The sequence below is a fragment of the Aotus nancymaae genome, unplaced genomic scaffold, assembly GCF_030222135.1.
Source record: "Aotus nancymaae isolate 86718 unplaced genomic scaffold, 86718_ANA_hifiasm-v0.15.2.pri h1tg000049l, whole genome shotgun sequence".
Lineage (NCBI taxonomy): Eukaryota > Metazoa > Chordata > Mammalia > Primates > Aotidae > Aotus > Aotus nancymaae.
In genome coordinates, this window is record NW_026988463.1 from 28,729,932 (window position 1) to 28,752,338 (window position 22,407).

Here is a 22,407-nt window from a genome sequence, read left to right on the forward strand (position 1 = left end):
CCACAGGCCCAGATAGTTCCAGGCCTAGAAAATACCTGAGAATTACTTATGCCTTCACCCTAGGACAAACTCCAGGCATAGAGACCAGCTAATTAGTAAACATCTTCCTGACCAATCTACAAATAATGGGAGATGTGGCTGCTTTGCTTCCTACCAAATTTTTGACAAAAGATTACAAGGCATATGAAAAAAGAGAAAAACATGATCCATTGAAAGGGAGAAATGAATATCCACACACTAATTATACAGAAACACAGACATTCTATTACTAGTTAAAGACTTTAAAATAACTGTCTTAAATATGCTCAAAGATCTAAAGGAAAACATGGACAAATAACTAAAAGATATCAGAAAAACAATAAGGAAATAAGACTGTTTACAAAGAGAGATTATAAAAATAACCAAAGAGATACCAGAGTTGAAAAATGCAGTAAGTCAATAGAAAAATTTACTACAGATGTGCAACTCTGAACTTGAGTAAGCAGAAGAAAGAGTCCGCAAACTGGAATATAAATAAGTTGGAATTATAGAATTTGAAGAACAAAATTATTTTAGAAAGAAATGGTGGAAAAGATTGAAGAGAACTGAAGGGACTTTAGGGATGTCATCAAATGGGCCAATATATGCACTGTGGATATTCCAGCAGGAGTAGAGAGATAGAAAGGGGCAGAAAATTTATTAAAGAAATACTGAATGAACACTTCCCAAATTTCAGGAAAGATTTTTAAAAGATCAGTTTCCTATATATTAATTAAAATAAACCTTAAGTTTCACACCAATACATTTAAAGCAAGCTGTTAAAAAGCAAACATAATAAGAATATTGAAAATAATAAGGAAAGAGTGATTCATTACATGCAAGGAATCACTGAAAAGATTATTGGTGAATTTCCCAGTAGCAACATTATAGGAAGAAAGTAGTGAGATGATATATTTAAAGGTATAAAAGAAAACAACCATAAAAACAAATAAAAACAGAAAACAAAACGAAACTTTTACATCTGATGAAATTTTTCTTCAAAAGTGAGGGAGAAATTAAGACATTTCCAGGCAAACAAAAGCTGGAAGGCAGTTGTTTATTGCCCCAGGCCTGCCCTGCAAAAATGCTACAGGGAGTCCTCAGGTTAAAATAAAAGGTTGGTTTATAAAAAGTACCCTAACCCATATGAAAATATGACGTTATTCAGTAAAGCTAAACACATAGACAAATATTCTTAAAACTATTTCAGTAATATTGGTTTGTAACTATTTTTATTTCCAAAAGATTTTTTAATATAATGAGTAATGATAATCATAAATCTATGTAAACAACCACATAAAATAAGCAGGTAATTTGTGATATCAATACATAGAGAGAGGAGGCCACACACCAAAAGATTATAGTTTTGTACCCAATTTAAGTTGGTATACATTTAAGATGGATTTTCATACTTTTGGAATGTTGTATGCAACTTTTATGGTAATGACAAAGAAAATATTTATAGAATATGCACAAAAGAAAATGAAAAGAGAATAAAAATGTGTCACAATAAAAAAACACACAAAAGGCCATTTTGTGAAGAGACGAAGACTGAGCGGTTGTGTCCGCGTTGCCGACTTCCAGCAGCAGTCGGCTTCTGCACTTAGAACCCGGGAGTAGGAGACTCAGAATCAAATCTCTTCTCCCTCCTTCCTCCTGTGAGATTTTTTTGATCTTCAGCTACATTTTCGGCTTTGTAAGAAACCTTATCATCAAACACAATGGCCAGCAATGTTACCAACAAGACAGATCCTCGCTCCATGAACTCCCGTGTGTTCATTGGGAATCTCAACACACTCGTGATCAAGAAATCTGATGTGGAGGCAATCTTTTTGAAGTATGGCAAAATTGTGGGCTGCTCTGTTCATAAGGGCTTTGCCTTTGTTCAATATGTTAATGAGAGAAATGCCCAGGCTGCTGTAGCAGGAGAGGATGGCAGGATGATTGCTGGCCAGGTTTTAGATATTAACCTGGCTGCAGAGCCAAAAGTGAACCGAGGAAAAGCAGGTGTGAAACGATCTGCAGCGGAGATGTACGGCTCCTCTTTTGACTTGGACTATGACTTTCAACGGGATTATTATGATAGGATGTACAGTTACCCAGCACGTGTACCTCCTCCTCCTCCTATTGCTCGGGCTGTAGTGCCCTCGAAACGTCAGCGTGTATCAGGAAACACCTCACGAAGGGGCAAAAGTGGCTTCAATTCTAAGAGTGGACAGCGGGGATCTTCCAAGTCTGGAAAGTTGAAAGGAGATGACCTTCAGGCCATTAAGAAGGAACTGACCCAGATAAAACAAAAAGTGGATTCTCTCCTGGAAAACCTGGAAAAAATTGAAAAGGAACAGAGCAAACAAGCAGTAGAGATGAAGAATGAAAAGTCAGAAGAGGAGCAGAGCAGCAGCTCCGTGAAGAAAGATGAGACTAATGTGAAGATGGAGTCTGAGGGGGGTGCAGATGACTCTGCTGAGGAGGGGGACCTACTGGATGATGATGATAATGAAGATCGGGGGGATGACCAGGTGAAAACCACGGCAAAGGAAAGAAAAAGGTGGTGGAGGGGGGCTCAGGGACAAATGGAGTGCCTCTAACTCCATCCTATTTGTGTCTGTTTCTCACAGCTGGAGTTGATCAAGGATGATGAAAAAGAGGCTGAGGAAGGAGAGGATGACAGAGACAGCGCCAATGGCGAGGATGACTCTTAAGCACATAGTGGGGTTTAGAAATCTTATCCCATTATTTCTTTACCTAGGCGCTTGTCTAAGATCAAATTTTTCACCAGATCCTCTCCGCTAGTATCTTCAGCACATGCTCACTGTTCTCCCCATCCTTGTCCTTCCCATGTTCATTAATTCATATTTCCCTGCGCCTTGTCCCATTTTCACTTCCTTTGACGCTCCTAGTAGTTTTGTGAAGTCTTACCCTGTAATTTTTGCTTTTAATTTTGATACCTCTTTATGACTTAACAATAAAAAGGATGTATGGTTTTTATCAACTGTCTCCAAAATAATCTCGTTATGAAGGGAGTACAGTTCTTTTCATTCATACATATGTTCAGTAGTTGCTTCCCTAACTGCAAAGCAATTTCATTTAGTTGAGTAGCTCCTGAAAGCAGCTTTGAGTTAGAAGTATGTGTGTTACACCCCAACATTAGTGTGCTGTGTGGGGCAGTTCAACACAAATGTAATGATGTATTTTTGTGAATGAGAGTTGGCATGTCAAATGCATCCTCTAGAAAAATAATTAGTGTTATAGTCTTAAAATTTGTTTTCTAAAGTTGATACTGTGGGTTATTTTTGTTAACAGCCTAATGTTTGGGACCTTTTTTCTTCAAAATAAACAAGTCCTTATTAAACCAGGAAAAAAAAAAACACACAAAAATGTATATATGGAAAAGGTGAGAAAAATCAGCAAGACATACAGATAACAACTAATAATACAATGTAAGCTTTTTTTTCTGTTAGTAATTACTTTTAGTATAAAATAAACTCTGAAATCAAAGGATCCCAATGGGAAAATTAAATTTTAAAAAAGAATCAAACTATACATTGTCCATAAAAGACTCACTTTAGATCCAAAAACTCATTTAGATTGAAAGTGAAAGAATGGAAAAATACATCTCATGCAAACAGTACCCAAAAGACAGATGGGGTGCCTCTACTCACATCCAAACAAAAAGACTTCAGTCTGAAACTATTATAAAAGACACAAAGGTTGTCCTGTGTAAAAAGATTATTTCACCAAGAAGATGTAACAATTGTAAACACAAATGCACTGAACATCAAACCTACAAAATACAAGAGCCAACATTGACAGAATTAATGGGAGAAATGAACAGCTCTGTAACAATCCTAGGAAATGTAAATACTCCACTTTTAATAATAAAGACTCCAAATGGTGAGTAGGTGGAAGGAGGATGGATGATGAGAAACTACTTGGTGGGTACATTGTATGTTATCTGGGTGATGGCTATCCAGAAGCCCTGACTTGACCACTATGTGATCTATGCATGTAATAAAGTTGCATTTGTATGCCATAAATTGATGTAAACAAAAAAATGAGTAGTACAACTAGACAGAGAATCAAGAAAAGAAAAACCTTGAACAACACTATAGGCCAATATGAACTAACAGACATAAAAACACAATACTTCACCCAGATGGAGCAAGATGGTTGAATAAAAGCCTACACTATACATTCCCTCAACAGGAACACCAAATTTTGACAACTACACACAAAAAAGCACCATCACAAGATCAAAAAACATGGTATCTGGTTTTAACTTTAGATTGCTGAAAGAGGCACTGAAGAGGCTTGGTAGAAGAAACAGTCGAATCGCCAATGCCAAACCTCCCCAACTTGCTGGCAGTGGCCTTGCAATACAGAAAGAAAGTCTGTGCATTTGTGGGAGTGAGAATGCAGCAACTGGGGGATATTACATTGAACTCTATGCTTCCCTGTTACAACAGAGAGCAAAGCCGTGTTGGGTTCAGCCAGTGCTCATGAATTTGGGCCAGTTCTAGCCAGAGTGGATTAGCCTATCCTAGCAATCAAAACTTGAGCTTCTCAGCAGGCCTTTCCACCACAGGCCAAAGTGCTCTGGTGTCCTAGAAATACTTGAAAGACTGTCTAGGACACAAGTATTGCAATACATAGGTAACTCCTAGCTTTGGATTGGTCTAAGAGCCAGTGGACTAGGGTGGTACATGAACTAAAGAGACATCAGATGGGGTGGCTAGGGGAGGGCTTCTGTTATTTGTCCCCCAAACTCAGCCAGCATAGCTGGCAGTAACAAAAGTGATTCTTCCATCTGGATGAGTAGAGGTGATAGAAGAGTACAGAAGACATCATCTTGCATCTTGAACACCAACTCAGCCACAGTAGGTTAGGGCAGTGCAGAGTTGTGAGGCTCCCATTCCAGACCCTAGCTCATGGACGACATTTCTAGAAACTCTGTATGCCAAAAGGAAACCTGCTGCCTTTATGCCATCAACAGAAGGACCTAGTTTTGGCAAGATTCATCACTTGTTGAGTAAAGAACACTTAAGCCTTGAATAACCAACAGCAATATCCAGGTAGTACACCATGGAACCTGGGTTCTGAGACATGCTGGCTTCAGGTGTGACCTGACACATTCTCACCCATGGTAGCTATGGTAAAAGATTTTCCATTTGAGAAAAGCAGAAGAAAAACTAAAGGGGATATTGTCTGGCACCTTGAGTATGACCTCAGCTACAATGGGGTAGAGAACCAAGTTGGCTCATGGGTTCTCAAGTCCAGGCCTAGGTTCCTGGACAGCATTTATAGACCTGCTCAAGTCCAGATGAGAGCCCACTGCCCTGAAGGGTGAGTCCTATGGCTGGCAACATTCACAAGAAGCTGACTGAAGAGCCCTTAGGCTTTAAGTGAACATTGGCAGTCACCTAGCAGATACCTCCATGGGACTGTGGTGGTGGTGGACACAAGGAGAGAGCCAGCTGCCTATAGAAAAATATCAAAGAGTGGGATTGTGGTTTAAGTGCCAGTTTAGCCACAGTAGAATTGAACATCAGGTAAATCTCTAAGGTTAAGTCCAATTCCTGGCCCTCAGACAGTATCTCTGGATCCACCTGAACATGAAAAATATTCACTGTTATAGAACACAAAGCAGATTTAACTCAAAGAAGACTAACTCAAGAAATTTAATAATTAAACTCCCAAAAGTCAAACATAGAGAAAAAATTTTGTAGCAAGAGAAAAGAAACAAATATACAATGGAGCTCCAATATGTCTGGTGCAGACTTTTCAGGGGAATCCTTATAGGCCAGAAGAGAGTAGTATGACATATTTACATTGTTGAAGAAAAAAAAAAACACCAGTTTTTATCTAGAATAGTGTATTTAATGTAAATATTCAGCATGGGACAGATCTTCCAGAGAGAAAACCTACTATCAACCCACAAAAATTACAAATAAAAATTTAGGGGACTTCCACCAAGATGGCCAAAAGGGAGCTTCTCCAGAGTGCAGCTCCCAGAGAATGAGACACAACGAGAGTGATTTCCACGTTTCCAAATGAGGTACCAGGTTCATTTCAAAGTGGCTGGTTGAAGAGCAGGATTAACCCCAAAAAAGTTGGCAAGAGTAGCCCAAAGAGGGTGAGCCGAGGTAAGGCAGGGCTCTGCATCACCCGGGAAGTGCATCTGGCACAGAGGATGGGGTGCTTCATTCCCTCGGTACTCTGATTCAGATACTGTGCTTCACCCCATGACTCCTGCAGCCCACAGTCCAGGAAAACTCCACCTGGCTGAGAACAACTCTGAGTTGTCAACACAGACCCGGGTGACAGCACTGCCCACCTAGTGCTGTGAGTTGGCACAGACCTGGGAGGAGACTTTGACTAACACTGAGAAGGCTCGCAGGATGAAACTGCTCATCCCACAGAATGAGGGAGAGTTGAAAGTGGGGAGTCAAGTGATAAGACCAGACAGGTCCCACCCCCACAAGATCCAGCAAGCAGAAGCCCCTCACAAGAGAGTTTTGCAGTTAACACATCAGTTTGAGCTCCATCCGGGAAAAGCAGGCTCTGTGGAGGGAAAGATGCTTTCCATTGAGAAGCTGGGACTAATCTGACCTGTGTAAGCAGAAACTGGAGGAGGAATAAAGAGCAGCTAGGCTGAGACTGAGGCAGCCCAGCAGTGCCTCCAAAGGCAGACAAGGGACAGACTGTCTCAAGCAGCACACTGACTGACCCCCATGTGAAAAAAAAAGCCTCATACAGGAGTAATAACCCCAACTTTAACAGAAAGGATGTCCACTCAGAGATCCCATCAGAAATCACCAACTTCAAAGATCAAAGATAGATAAATCTATGAAGATGGGAAGAAACCAGAGCAAAAAGGATAAAATCATCAAAGTCCAGAACGCTTCTCCTCCCCTGAGAGATCACAACTCCTCACCAGCAAGGAAACAAAACAGGACAGAGAATAAATTTGATGAACTGACAGAAGCAGGCTTCAGAAGGTGGATAATAACAAACTTCTCTGAGCTAAAAGATTATGTTCTAACCCAGTGCAAAGAAACTAAGAACTTTGAAAAAAGGTTAGATGAAATGCTAACTGGAATAATCAGCCTAGAGAAGAACATAAACATAGCACAAGATGGAGCTGAAAAACACAGCAAAAGAACTTTGTGAAGCATACACAAGTTTCAATAGCAAAATTGATCAAGCAGAAGAAAGGATATCAGAGATTGAAGATCAACTCAATGAAATAAAATGAGAAGGCAAGATTAGAGAAAAAAGAGTGAAAAGAAATGAACAAAGCCTCCAAGAAATATGGGATTATGTGAAAAGATAATCTATGCTTGATCAGTGTACCTGAAGATGATGGGGAGAATGAATCCAAGCTGGGAAACACTCTTCAGGCAGGCCAACATTCAAATACAGGAAATACAGAGAACACCACAAAGATACTCCTCAAGAAGAGCAAACACAACACACATTATTGTCAGAATCACCAGGGTTGAAGTGAAGGAAAAAATGCTAAGGGCAGCCAGAGAGAACTCACAGCAGATCTCTCAGCAGAAACTCTACAAGCCAGAAGAGAGTGGGGGCCAATATTCAACATCTTTAAAGAAAAGAACTTTCAACCCAGAATTTCATATCCATCCAAACTAAGATTCATAAGTGAAGGAGAAATAAAACCCTTTACAGACAAGCAATTACTGAGAGATTTTGTCACCACCAGACCTGCCTTACAAGAGCTCCTAAAAGAAGCACTAAAGATGGAAAGGAACAACCAGTACCAGCCACTGCAAAAATGAACCAAATGGTAAAGAACAATGATGCAATGAAGAGACTGTGTTGACCAATGGGCAAAACAAACAACCAGTAACAAAATAGCGGGATCAGATTCACACATAACAATATTAATGTTAAATGTAAATGGCCTAAATGTCCCAATCAAAAGACACAGACTGGTGAATTGGATAAAAAGTCAAGAACCATCGGTGTGCTGTATTCAAGGAGACCCATCTTACATGCAAAGACACACATAGACTCAAAATAAACGGATGGAAGAAGATCTACCAAGCAAATGGAGAGGAAAAGAAAAAGCAGGTATTGCAATCCTAGTTTCTGTTAAAATAGACTTTAAATAAAGAAAGATCAAAATAGACAGAGAGGGGCATTACATAATGGTAAAAGGATCAATACAACAAGAAGAACTAACTATCCTAAATATATATGCACTCAATACAGGAGCACCCAGATACATAAAGCAAGTTCTTAATGACCTACAAAGAGACTTAGACTCCCACACAATAATAGTGAGGGACTTTCACACTCCACTGTCAATATTAGACAGATCAATGAGACAGAAAATCAACAAGGATATCCAGGACTTGAACGCAGATCTGAACCAAGTGGACCTAATAGACATCTACAGAACTCTCCACCCCAAATTCACAGAATATACATTCTTCTCAGGACCACATCACACCTAATCTAAAATTGACCACATAATTAGAAGTAAATCACTCCTCAGCAAATGCAAAACAATGGAAATAATATCAAACAGTCTCTCAGACCACAGTGCAATCAAATTAGAACTTAGGATTCAGAAACTAACTCAAAACCCCACAACTTCATGGAAACTGAATAATTGGCTCCTGAATGTCGACTGATAAACAATGAAATGAAAGCAGAAAGAAAGGTGTTCTTCAAAACCGATAAGAATGAGGACACAACGTACCAGATTCTCTGGGACACATTCAAAGCAGTGTTTAGAGGGAAATTTATAGCAATAAATGTTCACATGAGAAGTGAGGAAAGATCTAAAATTGACACCCTATTGTCAAAATTGAAAGAGCTAGAGGAGGAAGATCAAAAAAACTCAAAAACTAGCAAAGACAAGAAATAACTAAGATCAGAGCAGAAATGAAGGCGATAGAGACACAAAAAAATCCCTTCAAAAAATCAGTAAATCCAGGAGCTAGTTTTTTGAAAAGATCAACAAAATAGATTGCTAACCAGATTAATAAAAAAGACAAGAATCAAATAGATGCAATAAAAAATGACAAAGGGTATTCACTACTGATTCCACAGAAATACAAACTACCATCAAAGATTACTACAAACAATTCTAAGCACACAAACCAGTAAATCTGGAAGAAATGAATAAATTCCTCTACACTTGCACCCTCCCAAGACTAAACCAGGAAGCAGTTGAAACCCTGAATAAACCAGTAACAAGGGCTGAAGTTGAGGCAGCGATTAATAGCCTACCAACCAAAAAAAGTCCAGGTCCAGATGGATTCACAGCCAAATTCTACCAGGTGTACAAAGAGGAGCTGGTACCATTCCTTCTAAAACTTGTCCAAAAAATACAAAAAGAGGGAATCCTACCTAACTCATTTTATGAGACCAACATCATCGTGATACCAAAACCAGGCAGAGACTCAACAAAAAAAGAAAATTTTAGGCCAATATCCATGATGAACGTAGATGCAAAAATCTTTGATAAACTATTGCCAAACTGATTGCAACAGCATATCAAAAATTATATCCATCACCATCATGTAGGTTTCATCCCGGGGATGCAAGGCTGGTTCAACATATGCAAGTCTATAAACATAATCCATCACATAAACAGAACCAAAGACAAAAACCACATGATCATCTCAAAAGATGCAGAGAAAGTATTTGACAAAATTCAACAGTGCTTTATGCTAAAAACTCTCAATAAACTAGGTATCGATGGAACATATCACAAAACAATAAAAGCTATTTCCATCAAACCCACAGCCAATATTATACAGAATGTGCAAAAACTGGAAGCATTCCATTTAAAATCTGGCAACAGACAAGGTTGCCCTCTGTCACCACTCCTATTCAATATAGTATTGGAAGTTCTAGCCAGAGCAATCAGGCAAGAAAAAGAAATAAAGTTTATTCAATTAGAAAAGGAGAAAGTCAAATTATCTCTATTTGCAGATGACATGATTGTATATTTAGAAGACCCTATCATCTCAGCCCCAAATCTTAAATTGATAAGCAACTTCATCAAAGTCTCAGGATACAAATCAATGTGAAGAAATCACAAGCGTTCCTATATACCAATAACAGATAGAGATCCAAATCAAGAGCAAACTCCCATTCGCAATTGCCACAAAGACCTAGGCATACAACTAACGAATGATGGAAAGGACCTCTTCAAGGTCCTTTCAAACCGCTGCTCAAGGAAATAAGAGAGGACACAAACAGATGGAAAAATATCCCAGGGTCATGGTTAGGAAGAATCAGTATCATGAAAATGGCCATACTGCCTAAAATAATTCATAGATTCAATGCTATCCCCATCAAGCTACCTATGACCCTCTTCACAGAACTGGAAAAAACCACCTTAAACTTCATATGGAACCAAAAGAGAGCCCATATAGCTAAGACAATCCTAAGCAAAAGGAACAAAGCTGGAGGCATCATGCTACCTGACTTCAAACTATACTACAAGGCTACAGTAATCAAAACAGCATGGTACTGGTACCAAAACAGAGATATAGACCAATGGAACAGAAACGAGGCCTCTGAGGCAATGCCACACATCTACAACCATTTGATCTTTGACAAACCTGACAAAAACAAGCAATGGGGAAATGATTCCCTGTTTAATAAACAGTGTTGGAAAAACTGGCGAGCCATGTGCAGAAACTGGACTCCTTCCTGACACCTCACACTAAAATTAACTCCAGATGATTAAAGATTTAAGCATAAAACCTAACACTAGTTCAACCATTGTGGAAGACAGTGTGGCAATTCCTCAAGGACCTACAAATAGAAATTCCATTTGACCCAGCCATCCCATTACTGGGTATATATCTAAAGGATTATAAATCGTTCTACTATAAGGACACATGCACACAAATGTTCATTGCAGCACTGTTTACAATAGCAAAGACCTGGAACCAACCCAAATGCTCATCGATGATAGACTGGACAGGGAAAATGTGGCACATATACACCATGAATTATTATGCAGCCATCAAAAATGATGAGTTCGTGCCCTTTGTAGGGACATGGATGAACCTGGAAACCATCATTCTCAGCAAACTAACACAAGAACAGAAAATCAAACACCTCATGTTCTCACTCATAGGTGGGTGTTGAACAATGAGAACACATGGACACAGGGAGGGGAGCACTACACACTGGGGCCTGTTGGGGGAAGTAGGGGAGGGACAGTGGGGGGTTGGGAGTTGGGGAGATAGCATGGGGAGAAATGCCAGATATAGGTGAAGGCGAGGAAGGCAGCAAATCACACTGCCATGTGTGTACCTATGCAACAATCTTGCATGTTCTTCACATGTACCCCAAAACCTAAAATGCAATTAAAAAAAAGGATATTCGTAGTTTTAAAAAAATAAATTAAAAATAAAAAGACCTAACACCATAAAAATCCTAGAAGAAAACCTAGGCAATACCATTCAGGACATAGGCATAGGAAAGGACTTTAGGACTAAAACACCAAAAGCAATGGCATTAAAAGATAAAATAGACAAATAGGATCTAAGTAAACTTAAGAGTTTCTGCACAGTAAAAGAAATAATCATTGGACTGAACCAGTAACTAACAGAAATTGGAAAAAATTTTGCAATCTACCCATCTGACAAATGGCTAATATCCAGAATCTACAAAGAACTAAAACAGATTTACAAGAAAAAAATGAAACTCATTCAAAAGGGGGCAAAGGATATGAACAGACACTTTTCAAAAGAAGACATTTATACAGCCAACAAACATATAAAAAATGATCATCATCACTAGTCATTAGAGAAATGCAAATCAAAACCACATTGAGATACAATCTCATGCCAGTTTGAATGGCAAGCATTAAAAAATCTGGAGACAACAGATGCCGGAGAGGATGTGGAGAAAAAGAATCACTTTCACACTGTTGATGGGAGTGTAAATTACTTCATCCACTGTGGAAGACAGTGTGGTGATTCCTCAAGGATCTAGAAATAGAAATTCCATTTGACCCAGTAATCCCATTACTGGGTATATACCCAAAGGATTATAAATCATTCTATTACAAAGACACATGCACACGTATGTTCACTGTGACACTGTTTACAATAGCAGAGACCTGGGACCAACCCAAATGCCCATCAATGATAGACTGGATAAAGAAAATGTGACACATATACATCATGGAATACTATGCAACCATAAAAAAAGGATGAGTTCATGTCCTTTGTAGGAACATGGATGAATCTGGAAATCATCATTCTCAGCAAACTGACACAAGAACAGAAAATCAAACAATGCATGTTCTTATTCATAGGCAGGCTTTTAACAATGAGAACAGATGGACACAGGGAGGGAGCATCACACACTGGTGTCTGTTGAGGGGAGGGCTAGGGGAGGCACAGTGGGGGGTGGGGAGGTTGGGGAGGGATAACATGGGGAGAAATGCCAGATATAGGTCACGGGAAGATGGAGGCAGCAAACCACCTTGCCATGTATGTGCCTATGCAACAATCCTGAATGATCTGCACATGTACCCCAGAACCTAAAGTACAAAAAAAAAATTCATCAACCCATATTGATGAAATGAATGAATGAATAAATAAATAAATAAATAAATAAAAATAGAGTTCAATCTTTATTCATAAATCAGAATAAGCTTCCAAATCAGAACCAATCTGCCCATCACTCTAACAGTGGATCTCTGTGCAGAAACCCTACAAGCCAGAACACAGTGGGGGCCAATAAGCAACACTCTTAAATAAAAGAATTTTTAACCCAGAATTTAATATCCAGGCAAGCTAAGCTTCATAAGGGAAGGAGAAATAAAATTCTTTACAGACAAAGAAATGTTGAGGAATTTCGTCACCACCAGGCCTGACTTACAAGAGCTTCTGAGGGAAGCACTAAATATGGAAAGGAAAAACCAGTACCAGTCACTGCAGAAACATACCAAAATATAAAGACCAATGGCACTATGAAGAAACTGCATCAACTAATGTACAAAATAACCAGCTAGCATCATGATGACAGGATCAAATTCACACATAACAATATTAACTTTATAGGTAAATCGGCTAAATGGTCCAATTAAAAGACACAGACTGGCAAACTGGATAAAGAGTTAAGACTGCTGTATTCAGGAGACTCATCTCACATGCAAAGATACCCATAGGCTCAAAATAAAGGGATAGAGGACTATATACCATGCAAATGGAAAACAAAAAAAGCAAGAATTGCAATTCTAGTCTCTGATAAAACAGACTTTAAACCAAAAAAGATAAAATAAGACAAAGAAGGGAATTACATAATGATAAAGGGATAAATGAAACAGGAAGAGCTAAGTATCCTAAATATATATGCACCCAATACAGGAGCACCCAGATTCATAAAGCAAGTTCTTAGAGACCTACAAAGAGACTTAGACTCCTACACAATAATAATGGGAGACTTCAACACTCCACTGTCATTATTAGACAGATCAATGAGAAAGAAAATTAACAAGATATTCAGGACTTGAACTCAGCTCTGGACCAAGTGGACCTTATAGACATCTACAGAATTCTCCACCCTAAATCAACAGAATATACATTCTTCTCAGCACCACATCACACTTATTCTAAAATTGACCACATAATTGGAGGTAAAAAACACCTGAGCAAATACAAAACAATGGAAATCATAATAAACAGCCTCTCGGACCACAGTGCAATCAAATTAGAACTCAGGAATAAGAAACTCACTCAAAACCACCCAACTACATGGTAACTGAACAACCTGCTCTGAATGACTACTGGATAAATAACAAAATTAAGGCAGAAATAAACAAGTTCTTTGAAACCAATGAGAATGAAGGCACAAAGTACCAGAATCTCTGGGACACAGTAAAGCAGTGTTTAGAGGGAAATTTATAGCACTAAATCCCCACAGAGGAAAGCAGGAAAAATCTAAAATTGACACCTTAACATCACAATTAAAAGAACTAGAGAAGCAAGAACAAACAAATTCTAAAGCTAGCAGAATATAAAAAATAAGTAAGGACAGAGCAGAACTGAAGGAGGTAGAGAAAAACCCTTCAAATAATTAATGAATCCAGGAGCTAGTTTTTTAAAAAGGATTAACAAAATAGATAGACTGTCAGCTAGACTAATAAAGGAAAAAAAGGAGAATCAAAACACACAATAAAAAAATGATAAAGGAATATCACCACTGATCCCATGAAAATATAAACTACCATCAGAGAATACTATAAACACCTCTATGCAAATCAACTAGAAAATCTAGATGAAACAGATGAATTCCTGGACACATACACCATCCCAAGGCTAAACCAGAGCAAAGAAAAATCCGTGAAAAGACCAAAACAAGGTCTGAAATTGAGGCAGCAATTAATAGTCTACCAACCAAAAAAAGTGCAGGACCAAATGAATTCACAGCTAAATTCTACCAGAGGTACAAAGAGGAGCTCTTTACATATCTTCTGAAGCTATTCCAAACAATAAATATAAAAAGGAGGAATCCCCTCTAACTCATTTTATGAGGTCAGCATTATCCTGATAATAAAACCTGGCAAAGACACAAGAAAACAAAATTTCAGGTCAATATTCCTGATGAACATCAATGCAAAAATCCTCAATAAAACATTGGCAATCCTAATCCAGCAGCACATCAAAAAGCTTATCCACCACAATCAACTTGGTTTCATCCCTGGGGGTGCAAGCCTGGTTTAATATATGCAAATCAATAAAGGTAATCCATCACATAAACATAACTGATGACAAAAACCACAATTATCCCAATAGATTCAGGAAAGACCTTCAATAAAATTCAACACTGCTTTATGCTATAAACACTCAATAAACTAGGTATTGATGAAACATGTCTCAAAATAATAAGAGCTATTAATGACAGACCCATAGCCAATATTATACTGAATGAGCAAAAGTTGGGAACGTTCCCTTTGAAAACTGGCACAAGACAAGGATGCCATCTCTCTCCACTATTATTTAACATAGTATTGAAAGTTCTGGCCAGAGCAATCAGGCAGGAGAAAGCGATAAAGGGCATTCAAATAGGAAGAGAGGAAATCAACTTGTCTCTGTTTGCAGATGACATGATTATTTAGAAAACCCTATTGTCTCAGCCCCAAAACCCCTTAAGGTGATAAGCAACTTCAACAAACTCTCAGAATACAAAATCAATGTGCAAAAACCACAAGCATTCCTTTACACCCATAATAGACAGAGAGCCAACTCATGAGTGAACTCCCATTCACAATTGCTACAAAGAGAATAAAATACCTAGGAATGCAACTTACAAGGGATGTAAAGGACCTCTTCAGAGAGAACTACAAACCACTGCTCCAGGAAATAATAGAAGACAAAAACAAATGGAAAAACATTACATGTTCATGGATGGAAAGAATCAATATCATAAAAATGACTATATTGCCCAAAGTAAAATAGATTTAATGCTATTTCCACCAAGCTACCATTGACTCTCTTCACAGAATTAGAAAAAAAACTACTTTAAATTTTTTATAAAACTGAAAAAGAGCGCATATAGCCAAGACAATCCTAAGCAAAAAGAACAAATCTGGAGGCATCATGCTACCTGACTTCAAACTATACTACAAGGCTACAGTAACCAAAACAGCATGGTACTGGTACCAAAATGACATATAAACCAATGGAACAGAACAGAGACCTCAGAAGTAACACCACACATCTACCACCATCTGATCTTTGACAGCCTGACAAAAACAAGCAATGGAGAAAGGATTCCCTATTTAATAAATGATGTTGGGAGAACTGGCTAGCCATATGGAAAAAACTGAAACTGGACCCCGTCCTTACACCTTATACAAAAATTAACTCAAAATGGATTAAAGACTTAAATGTAAAACCTAAAACCATAAAAACACTAGAAGGAAACCTAGGCAATACCATTCAGGACATAGGCATGAGCAAAGACTTCATGACTAAAACACCAAAAACAACTCTAATAGAAAACAATTCAAAAATTGACAAATGGTCTCTAAACTAAAGAGCTTCTGCACAGCAAAATAAACTATCATCAGAGTGAACAGGCAATCTAAACCTACAGAATGGGAGAAAATTTTTGCAATCTACCCATCTGACAAAAGGTTAATATCCAGAATCTAAAAGGAACTTAAACAAATTTACAATAAAACAAAACAAAACAAACAATCCCATCAAAAGGTAGGCAAAGGATACAAACAGAAACTTCTCAAAAGAAGACATTTATGTGGCCAGAAAAACATATGAATCATCCCTGGTAATTAGAGAAATGCAAATCAAAACCATAATGAGATACCATCTCATGCCAGTTAGAATGGCAATCATTAAAAAGTCAGGAAACAACAAATGCTGGAGAGGATGCAGAGAAATAGGAACGCTTTTACACTGTTGGTGGGAGTACAAATTAGTTCGACCATTGTGGAAGAGAGTATGGCAGTTTTTCAAGGATCTAGAACCAGAAAAACCACTTGATGTAGCAATCCCATTACTGGGTATATACCCAAAGGATTATAAATCATTCTACTATAAAGACTTGTGCACATGTATGTTTTTTGCAGCACTATTTACAATAGCAAAGACTTGGAACCAACCCAAATGCCCATCAATTGGCAGACCAGGTAAAGAAAATGTGGCACATATACACCATGGAATACAATGCAGAACTAAACACGAATGAGTTTATGTCTTTATGAGGGACATGAATGAAGCTGGAAACCATCATTCTCAGAAAACTAACACAGAAACAGAAAACCAAACACCGCATGTTCTCACTCATAAGTGGAAGTTGAACAATGAGAACACTTGGAAACAGGGAGGGGAAAACCACACACTGGGGCCTGTTAGTGAGTGAGGCCCAAGGGGAGGGGCATGCATTAGGAGAAATAACTAATGCATGCAAGGCTTAAAACCTAGATGACAGGTTGATGCGTGCAGCAAACCACCGTGGCACATGTATACCTATGTAACCAACCTGCACATTCTGCACATGTATCCTAGAACTGAAGGTGTAATTTTTAAAAAGAAAAAAAATTACTAATAATACTAGACAAACACAAAAACTACTTCAACACAAGAAGAAATGTTTATTTAAAAACCCACAGCTGACATTATACACAGTGGTAAAAAATAAGCCTTGTCCTGACCAACAAGGTGAAACCCCATCGCTAGCAAACATACAAAAATTAGGCAAGCATAGTGGCAGGCCCATGTAGTCCCAGCTACTCGGGAGGCTGAGAGAGTATAATTGCTTGAACCCAGGAGGGAGAAGTTGCTGTGAGCAGAGATCATGCCACTGCACTACAGCCTGATCAACCGAGTGTGATTCTCTCTCAAAAATAATAAATGAATGAATGAATGAATAAATAAATATTTTCTATGAGATTAAGAACAAGGCAAGAATATCTACTTTCATTACTTCTATTGAACATAGCACTGAAGTCAAAGCCAGATAAATTAATCATGAGAACAAAATAAAATCCAGGCATATTGAAATGGAAGTTTTACAAGACACATCACCAACCATCAGGGAAATGTGAATCATAAACACAATGAGACATCATCTTATGTCACTTAGGATGGGTATAATTTTTTAAAAATTACAAATGCTAGTATGGATGTGAATAAAGAGAAACATTTATACACTGTTGGTGGAAATTTAAATTAGTACAGCCATTAGGAAAAGACGGATGAAGTGTCCCCAAAAATAACAATAGAACTACCAAATGATTCAGCAATTCCAATGCTGGGTATATATTCCCCAAACTGTAATCAGTATATTGAAGAGACATCTCCACTTCCATATCTAGTAGTATTTACAATTGCTAAGACATAAAATCAACCTAAGTGTTTATTAGTGGATAAATGAATTTACAAATTTGGCACATATACACAATGAAATACTACCCAGTCATAAAAATGATAAGATTCTGTCTTTTGCAGCAACATGAATGAACCTGAAGGGCATTGTGTTAAGTGAAATAAGCCAGGTATCGAAAGATAACACTACATGCGTTCACTAATACGTGGAATTTAAAAAGTTGATCTCACAGAAGTATGAGTGGAATGGTGGTTACTAAAAGCTAGAGGGAGCAAGAGAGTGGGGAACAAGAAGAGACTGGTTGATGAGCACAGTTACAGTTAGGTAGGAGGAATCTATTCCAGTGCACAGTAGGGTGACTATGGTTAAATTTTTTGTATTATATATTTTAAAACAGCTAGAAAAGAGAATTCTGAATGTTCTCATCACAAATTAATAATGTATGAGATGATGAATAGAAGTCCTGTACTTTGATTATACACAGAGTAAAACTGTAGCCCATATATATGGACAATTATGGAGTCCATTAAAAACAAAATTTACAAAATGAGGTCCTCAGCTAAACTTCTGCCATCTAACTGTACAGAAAGACATACAAGTACAGATAATTACAACCTGCCAGAGGAGAAACCCATGAGGAAAACTTCAGTAACAATCACTACTAGGGTAGGAAACCTACACTGTAATTGAGAACTCCTTGAAGCCTGAGAGTGGACAAGTTTAAGAGTTAACTTCAGGGGGGCCAGCTTTAGGACCTCCTTTTCATTCTTGAGAGTACTATCTTCAGAAGCCTTACCAGATTCTCACATATATGTAGAAAAATCTCATCATGTTTCTGGCACAGGGAGTGTACTCGGTTCTTACCAAGCTCTGCCATCAGTAAAACTGTTTTAGCAGAGTTAAACATACTGGGGTTTTGTCAGAGGTTAACTAAGCAGAGGTAAGGGAAATACTGATCTTCAGACTCCTCTAGTTTTCAATGTGGGAGAAGGGAAATATTTGACTTTAGACCACGGGAGCCCTCCGTGTGAGGGAATGGACATAAGCAACTCCCATCCCTCCTAGCCTTTCTGTTAAACCTAAGGGGATGGGAAATGTGAAGCATTTTTTAAGATAACAGCACAGAGACACAAACTCACTGAAAACTCACAGTAATTGGAATAAAGAAATCCTTCTGTTCTCAATAAATACACCTGGATAAAGTAACGGAGGGGTGGGGGTGAGAAGCAATCTACATTTGCTCCCCATATCTGCTCTTCTGACTATAGATGTATCCTCTGGAAAACTTTGTCTATGTAGATCTTATACAAGTAACATTTTGCTGATTTTGACAAAGAGAAGAGACCACTGAAGACCACTGAGTGACATATATGAAGAACACTATGAATCACTTGAACAGCAGGGACACATTGGGAAACTTGACTTTGTATGTTGCTCATTTTTAAGGTTGGATTATTGGGAGACATGTATTGTTTACAAGTACTGAGAACATGGAATCCACTGGGCCAAAGTAGATGAGCTCACATATGAAAAAGTTTGGAGCACAGCTGTTCCTACTGTGTTTTCCAAATTTAGATAATTTCCTTTTTCCCTGTTGGTGACATTCTTTTCCGTAAGTTCCAAGTCTAGGTCTTGTCCTCCTTTTTCAGATGACATAAAAATTACATCCCTGGAGAAAGATGAGCTGATGACATTGTTTACTTCTAGTGATATACTGTGAGTCTCATCCTTCATATGAGGACTTACTCTAGGACTTATCTAGGTAAACGTCTATCTGTCAGCATTATTAACAGTGAAAGAGCAAGACACAGGTGAGTAATAGAATGAGGCAGGATTTTTTCATTGAAGAATTGAAGAGTTGTCTTCTCATAATTCATATTCCCATGAATAATAAGTACAGTAGATATATCCAAAAAAAGAAGATTAGTATTATGACTCTTATGAGGGCATAAATGTGTTAAGTTTAAAAGAATCTTGGTAATTTTGTAGTACTGTGCTTCAGTTGCAATTGTATTGTATTTTTCTTAGTTTAAGAAAAAGTTCTTAGGTTAAATTGCTATGTTCTTAGGTTAAATTTCATATTTCATAACAAGTCATCTGAACTAATTCTGAAGAAGTTAGTCATTCATCCTTGTTCTTTTAAATTTAAAAATACCTTAGTATATTCATATTATTTATAACCATTTAAAATTAAGATATCATAAAACATGAGATTACTTTTCAACATTTTACATTACTTAACTTTCAGCAAATGACCATGAAAATTATTTTGTTCTATTATGTTACATGAATGCTAATATAGAGACTTTTCTGGTTGTTACACTCTGTCTGGAAATGTTCATTTTGTCATCTATTACATTTTTGTATAGTTAATATCTACATCACAGGTATAGAAGCTTGTAATATTAAGCATAATTGCAACTACTTCAATTCAGTTTTTATATTTAATATTTCATTAATATGCTAAATTGTATTAGACTAAAATGTTGAGTAACCTTTTATAGTATGAAAAATAATTTGTGAATATTTTATTTAAAAAATTATATAAATTTTGTATCCATATGCTTCTGAAAGTTTCAAATTTGTAATGTGCTTATTGATACTTATATTCACAATATGATAAGCATATTTCACTTTTTCCATCAAAATTGACAAGTTAGCGATGTCTGATTTCAGTAGGGATAGTGCCCTCCCATTGTCTATGTTTCCTAAAAGGAAGGCCCACAGAATGGAGTAAGTTTAACTCCAAACAGAAAGAAAAAAAATGATGATTGTCCATTTGTGATTAATGAAAGCATAAAACCATCAAGAAAATTTTACAGTACAAAATATTATGTCTGGGAATGTTAGACAAAGATATGAAAGCATTTTAAGTGCTGGAAATGTCTCATTTTATGCATTTAGGGAGAATAATGTCAGAGAAAAAAACCTTAATAGCGTTTAATCAGTGTATATAAAAAGGAAAGATGCATTTCTTCACATTTCAATTCCCACTAGAATTTTTTTCTCCAAATTTAATATTTAACAGAGTTAGTAAGTATGACATAATCTCTTTACTGTAACAAACAGGGACATGATGATTAAAGGAAAAAAAGCCTTGCAATTCTTGAGGTAAATAAAAGTTTTGGAGTTTTTCAAAATTGGCAGCACATGTCTGGGGACCACATCTGTCCAGTGACTTTTGTGCCTCCTACTTCTGCAGTGATACTTTTCCTGCCTGTGCTTTCCCCAAGGGAAGCTGAGAATTAAATGTGTTGGAATTAGCAATAGGCTTGTCAGCTAGAGTCCTGCTTTCAGCTTCACCCCATGCTAAGTTTAACTTCGAAAGAATTGTTGATGCATTGCAGTCATTCAGTGATATCTAATGCTTACCGTAGTTATTCTTTTGGCATTTGCATAGTTTATAAAGACCTGTTTATGGCACTAATTTTACTGGATAAAGAAATTTTCTTTTCTGAATTTTCCAGCTGATTTTTTGAGGTTGCCACATATTGCTATTTATCAACCACCTTCTCAAGTTGGCACCGAAAATACTATAAATCACTTATTGCTGTTAGAATCAATCACAAGTCTTAAAAGAGGACTCAACTAATGTAGGAAAATTTGTGATTAAAAGAACACTTGATTAATATGATAATAAAATAAAAGGTTTTTCAAATGGTTTTTTTTTTTTTTTTTTTTTTTTGAGACAGAGTCTCTCTGTATCACCCAGGTTGATGTGCAGTGGTGCGATCTCGGCTCACTGCAACCTCCACCTCTCAGGTTCAAACAATTCTCCTGCCTCAGCCTCCCGAGCAGCTGGGATTACAAGTATGCGCTGCCACACTTGGCTAATTTTTGTATTTTTAGTAGAGACGGGGTTTCACCATGTTGGTAGGGCTGGTCTGGAACTGCTGACCTCGTGATCCACCAGCCTCGGCCTCCCAAAGTGCTGGGATTACAGGAGCGAGCCACCACGCCCAGCCAGATTATATTCTTAAATCTACAAAAGGCAGAGTGGAATGATCACTATTCAAATGTTCTTATTTATAATAGTTAAATGTTATCATGAAGATAAGAAAATAGACTTTTATCTAACTACTTTTTAGTCAAAGAAACATAGTCCTTCAATGCAAATAGCTCTTGGATTTCTGCAAATGGCTCTTTTCTTTCATTATGCCCATCCTCTGTTCTTCAGATGTCTGATTCAAGCCCACACACTTTATAATGTTTTTTCCTACTGCATTAAATTGTGTTAATTCTCTAGCATTATTGAGGATTATGGCTATACCTTGGGGCTTTCAATATTGACAACAGTCCCAGGTGAAAGCCGGTATAATGAGAGTAAACTTGATCTGCATTGATTGTTCCTGGGAGTGCCCAGAGGCTTCATCCTCAGCCCTGGCCATCTCTAGTTGTCACTTCACACAGTGAAAGCCAAAATGTGCGTTCGGATTTTGAATTTTTTAATGTAACAAATATAACTCAATTATTTATTGCACTCTGATCAAAATGTAAGTCACTTCACATTGATAATGCTTTGGTTTTATGACT

The 22,407-nt window shown here is 37.6% G+C and overlaps 1 protein-coding gene across 1 annotated transcript; it reads left to right on the forward strand.

The window, feature by feature from the left end:
- Positions 1 to 1,724: 1,724 nt before the first annotated feature.
- LOC105729258 (heterogeneous nuclear ribonucleoproteins C1/C2-like) lies at positions 1,725 to 2,830 on the forward strand. Its single transcript, XM_012469925.3, has 2 exons — positions 1,725 to 2,537; positions 2,637 to 2,830. The coding sequence occupies exons 1-2, from the start codon at positions 1,740 to 1,742 to the stop codon at positions 2,718 to 2,720; spliced, it is 882 nt and encodes a 293-aa protein (XP_012325348.2). The 5' UTR covers positions 1,725 to 1,739; the 3' UTR covers positions 2,721 to 2,830.
- Positions 2,831 to 22,407: the final 19,577 nt, after the last annotated feature.

Excerpts from the sequence above, each read along its gene's own strand:
- LOC105729258 (XM_012469925.3), top strand. The coding sequence starts at position 1,740 with ATGGCCAGCAATGTTACCAACAAGACAGATCCTCGCTCCATGAACTCC. Across the intron at positions 2,538-2,636 it reads AAGATCGGGGGGATGACCAG|CTGGAGTTGATCAAGGATGA; the intron begins GTGAAAACCACG and ends TGTTTCTCACAG.